A 5402-nucleotide genomic window follows, 5' to 3' on the forward strand; every position below is an offset into this window, starting at 1 on the left:
GTACACGTTATGCACATATATCATTGAATGTCTCCCAACCACCATTAATTATTCACACATACACATGTATATATATACAATTTCTCCTACATGTTGCCTTGGTGCCTTCGAAGCACGATGACAAGTGGTTCATGGGAAGATAGCGGGTAATAGTATTCTCCTTTGGGATCTATGACCTGGTCGAGCAAAAATCCCGCTATTTCCTCTTGAAGTGCTAGTATGCACTTCGTTGCTAGGAGCTTCTCCCGCACCTCTTTGAACTGTTAAGACGGAGATCAATATGCATGTGTATTAGTTGTGTGACTAGATATCGATAATGATGTAAATATTGTGAATAGTGTTCTGGCAAACGTACCCATTCCTGTCTTTGAGATTTGCTCCTTTCGGACGGCATCATGCGAATGTTCTCGCAAACGTAGTATGCACACAGATTAGTCCCCGGAGCCTGCTTCAGGGCCTTTACGAGAATGGAATTTAATCAAATAATAATTAATCAAGCATGATAATTAATTAATGGTATTGAAACAAGAATTAAAGAGATGGTAAGCTAGCTACTCTGTCCCTACTAATAAACCAGCGATTGCTTCTGGTCGTACGTCGCTGACGTTTTTGCAAAAAAGTCCCTATGCGTTTACGTATTAAACCCGCAGTACTATTTTAAGTGAATCTGATAAAATCGTTTTCACAAAAAACACCCTGCATCTGCCGGTGCCCGCCGCCGCCGACCGCACCCAGCGCCTCCATGCGCGGGCTCGCGCTCGTGCCTCCCCGCCGCACCGCACCGCCGGCTACCGGAGCACCGCCGCCGGAAGAGCGCGCCTCCATGCCCTTTCTCCTTATTCCCTCCCCTTCCTCCGGTTCTATTTCTCACCTCCCTCTCTCTCTCTTTTGCAGGAAGCGGAAGCCATGGCCGCCGCCCCGCCGCCCCGCGCCGGCCGGCCATCGGAGCGCCGCTGCTGGACCAACGCGCCGCTGCCCTCCTCTCCTTCTCCCCCTCCCTACGGTTCTATCTCTCACCTCCCTCTCTCTCTCCTTTGCAGAAAGCCACGGCCGCCGGACCTCCACGCCTCCGCGAGCCCGCCGCCGGCCTGCGACCTCTACGCTGCCTCCAGTCCTCTCCGGACTCCTCCGTCGTATTATTCTCATTCTCCGACGCTGCCAAGTTCGCCCGAGGAAGAAGCGTCGAGTTCGCCGGAGGAACAAGAACATCCGTCCAGCCGTCCATTGTCACCTGAGCTACACCAGAGGTATGTATCCCCTTGATATTCACTGAATGGAATCCCCTGTTTACATCAAAAGGTACTAAGTTTGTGCAATTTCAGAATAATGATGGTCAAGATATCCCCAAATAACAGTTATGCTTATTAGTCTTAGAGGATTTTCTGTCCAAGCAGATTTATGTTTTGCAAGAATTAGTCTACTTATTACAGGCAGAACCAGTTTTTCGTCGCAGCATGAATTTCCTGATGATATCCGTAGTGTGCTCATTTGCTTGATTTGGACAAGTAGAGCAAGCTTTACAGATTTCAGAATTCAGTTGATGGAACAAGTTAGAATTCTGGTTCCTTTTCAGTGGGCAGTGGGCATCATATATTTTGTATTATGTTGTTGCAAAGTAGTATAGTTTAATTATATGTTTTTACCACTAGCTCTACAAAGATATCATCCATGCTCCCTGCTTGTATTGCATTGCATACATAACACTATTGTTTGCTAGCTTGACTGAACTTTGGCCGCTACTCCTGCAATGGGCCAAAGCATAGGTTGCAACTCGATCTGGGACTTGCAGTAGGAAAGCAAGCCACGATTTCTTCTTAGGGAAGTGAGTTGTATCCTTGCCGAAATGTACATCTCGATTCCAGTTTTATTGGACTATTCAAGTGTCAACTCTTCGCATGGATATCTTCATATTTGATCTGTTGGGTTTGTAAAAACTTTATTAACAAATAGCTGCGGTTGCTATGCAAATGGAAATTGTTAGGCTCTTTTATGCTGTAGGAATTTCTGACATGAGCTTGGCCTCATGGAAAAATCATTCGTACTGCAGACATCTCTACCCTTGAAAGCTAATCACCGGAAAGAATCATTTGTTCAGTTATCAATTAGCTTTGAAGTGGCATACACATGAATAGATATCTCAGCGTGTACTACAAACAACTTATGTTGGATATGTGTGCTTTTCAACATATATTTGAAGTGTAACAAGCCTTTCCCAGTTGGATCTATTCTGCACATATGAGTTTATCTCCCGAACCCATGTTTACTTCCTGAACATAGAGTAGCAAAACTGAAAGTATATATATATAGCTTATGTGTACTGTACTTTCAGTAATATAAATGCCAATATCATTACCTTTTTCAGTTAGGGGGTGGTGGGGATTCACTTTGCGATAAATCTGATTGATAGTTACTGCTCTGGTCTTTATTTTTTTGCGTAAGTCTACTTAGAGTAGCAGTGATCGTACGTGTTTGCTTATCTTTTACGAAGCTTCGTATTACATCAGAGTTAAGGTAAACTCAAGTTAGCATTTCTGCAATAACATAATTGTTCTCATAAAGTATTTTTTAGTTGCATGTATATATCACATTGCCAATATTTGCATGTGTGAGTTGAATGATGCACTTGGTAGGATCAAAAGGTTCAAAACTTCTGCATGTGTTGCTGCAACATAGCATTAATTTCTCCCAGAGAAACCGTAAAATCGAACAATTCCTAGCATTACATCATGGGCAGACTAATAGTTTTCCACGTTTTGTCAATGTGACAAGAACTGGATGCTATATGATAAAGAGTCATGTTCATAAAGAGGGTATTTTCTCTCTTAGGGGTTGCTTTGCTTACCTGTAGGATTTTCATCTTTTTGTCTTTTTAGTTAGTTTGTTTACCCTCTTTCTGTACAACTCTTTTTAGTTAGTGAAATAATCTAAGGCAAATTGGCATAGAGGTGTATGTATACAAAACTGAAACTATATATTCACTTTGGCTTGATATTGTAACAAATGCCTGTGCATTAATCTGTACAAATACTGCCAATTCTGACTAAACCTATTTTCATCTCCAAATTTAAGAGGGGACAGTCTCACGTGATTCAGTAGATTTATTTGTACCTAGCTGATTGTGCTGTGCATTAACACCAGTGAAAGGAAGGACGAAGAAGGGGGACTTAGTTGCAGCATCACCATGATTGCCCTCCTCGTTGTAGAATTATATGTTGGTGTGACCTCTGTTTGATTTGGCCTGGTATTGATGTCTCTGCTGTGTGTGCGCGTGTAGGTGCCAAAGGTGTCCGATCTAACTAAGGTGGAGGCCAAGGAGGTTTAGCTCTCGGACATTGCACCAATGACGCTGGATAATACCGACATGCATACTGTAAGTTTCATTTATTCAGATTGGGACCTTTCTTCCTGTTATTTTGCCGTCAAAACTGAAAAAGAGTGATGCTAATTCGCTAAAGGTCAATGTAGTCATCAGCCTGTATGCTCTCAATCTCCTGGCAGAGTATTTTCCCTTAAATGATGCTACTGTCACATGATGCATATCATGGTTCTTTGGCCTTGGATCAATTTATTCTGCATTTACATGATATATTGCTTCTAGCCAATGAAATTTGATCCACATTTGTGTGTGTATGCATATCCTATACTGGAAACTTGTGCTTTGCCCATTATATGATTATACTAGCGGGCAGAGGCGCGGCGGCACGCCGCGCTTGTGAAACAGCCCATCTAAATGCTTGTTGTTGGTTTCGCAAGAGAAAAACAATAACTGCATATCAGCTCTCATTTTTACTTGCATATAGTGCTACTTGAATTGCTTCTAAAAATATTTACCTGACAGCAAAGTGTTTTGCTGTATTCACATTGCCAATACTAAAAATTGAAGACAGTGTAAGCAAAGATGGAGAAATTCTCTAGCTCAGACTGCATCTCTGCTGCCAATATTTTTTAGCAAGCAAATTCTCAATGGAAAGTCACTGCTTTGTAAATCTTCTTGGCATCCTGAAGATCAAAATTTCGAATTCGGTAGAGAGCGCCTTGCTTTCAGTTTATTCTTGAACTTGTTTGTTTTATGTTGTGGCACCATTTACTCCATGGTAGTTCCCTGTAAGAATAACTTAATTTTTCATTAGACACGGTCCTAAGCTTTTTACATGAAGCAAAACATAATAAAATATAAGGTATGTGTTTGATCTAACCAGACAGTCCACCATGACGAAAACCAGTTCAGGTAGTGTTCCTGCTTTTTGTCTTATGAATTCTCATACCCTAGGAATTCGTCCAAGGACCGTCGGAAGATCAGAATTGCGGCTAATGTCCCTTAAGAGGTGTGTCGTGCATATCTATAGTTTTTTGGCATGTACAAAATATTTGGCAAATTGCAAAACAAAAATTACTATTTTTCCTGAATGTACATTTTTTTATAAAGTTCAATTGTTGGCAATTAGAAGCAATATAGGCAGACCTTTTTCAGTATTGTTAATGAATTTCCTTGTAACTTGATTAAATAATTCAGGAGTGTACGCATTGTGCAAGCTGGGAGAAAAGAGACTCCAGTGCAGCTCCTCTTTCTCTCCATCTCTCTCTCTCCCTCTCAAGATTATTAGGGAAGGAGCGATGGATTGGGGTGGGTAGTGCTCTAGATTATTCGGTGGCCCTCAGCGGCAGATCCTTGAAAGAAAGTTAAAAGAAGTCAAATTTTTTTTGCATACAACGTGTCAGCCTAGGAGTGAGCACCCACCAGCGCCTCAAATGCATGGCATGGGCTATAGCTTACCCCTTTAATTCTTTCATATATTAGAAGTAGACAAATGCAAATGTCCATAGTAATAAACTTGTGGTCACAAGATTGCTAGCTTAAAGTTTGCTAGATTATGTAAATGGGTAATTTTGTTGCATGCTTTTTAGGTTTCCATAGTATGACTCATTCTACATAATGGAAGGCAAGAAAAAATAAAATAGCTTGACTATTCCATGCACAACTATTCTTTCATCGAATGAGACCGCGGATCTGAATTAGGTCCTGACAAATGCCATTAGGATATAAGAAGTGTTGTGTAATGCCACACAGAGCATGTTCAAAAAATATCGCCTGTTGCAACGCACGGGCATTTGTACTAGTAATACTTAATTACTTACCTTGGGTCGAAACCAAAACAACTTTTGTCGCCATTTTCCTGGAGTCACCTTGATGAACTTTGCCCGAGCCCTGCCCGCCAGCAAAGAAAATGAATAAAGGGGTTATTAACTAGTTGATATCAGGAAATGGTGAACTAATTAAATAGGCCGAGATATAGTTAATAATGATTGAAATTACCTGCCGACTATCCCCTTCACGACGGCGAAGTCACTTTCTTCCTTAAGTAGTGAGTCCAGTACTTCAACTGTTCCTTTATCAACTTTAA

At 41.3% G+C, this 5402-nt stretch overlaps 1 protein-coding gene across 2 annotated transcripts; it reads left to right on the forward strand.

Moving 5' to 3' along the window:
• Positions 1 to 710: 710 nt before the first annotated feature.
• Positions 711 to 4827, forward strand: LOC123154742 (leucine-rich repeat extensin-like protein 3). Of its 2 annotated transcripts, XR_006477030.1 has the most exons (3): positions 711 to 1247; positions 3275 to 3370; positions 4514 to 4827. XR_006477030.1 is itself a non-coding variant. In XM_044573388.1 (2 exons), the coding sequence occupies exons 1-2, from the start codon at positions 907 to 909 to the stop codon at positions 3294 to 3296; spliced, it is 363 nt and encodes a 120-aa protein (XP_044429323.1). In that variant the 5' UTR covers positions 711 to 906; the 3' UTR covers positions 3297 to 3811. The 2 variants fall into 2 exon arrangements, 1 of the variants encoding a protein (XP_044429323.1); XM_044573388.1 differs by lacking the exon at positions 4514 to 4827 and having other exon boundaries at positions 3275 to 3811.
• Positions 4828 to 5402: the final 575 nt, after the last annotated feature.

Source organism: Triticum aestivum, chromosome 7A (assembly GCF_018294505.1).
Source record: "Triticum aestivum cultivar Chinese Spring chromosome 7A, IWGSC CS RefSeq v2.1, whole genome shotgun sequence".
NCBI lineage: Eukaryota > Viridiplantae > Streptophyta > Magnoliopsida > Poales > Poaceae > Triticum > Triticum aestivum.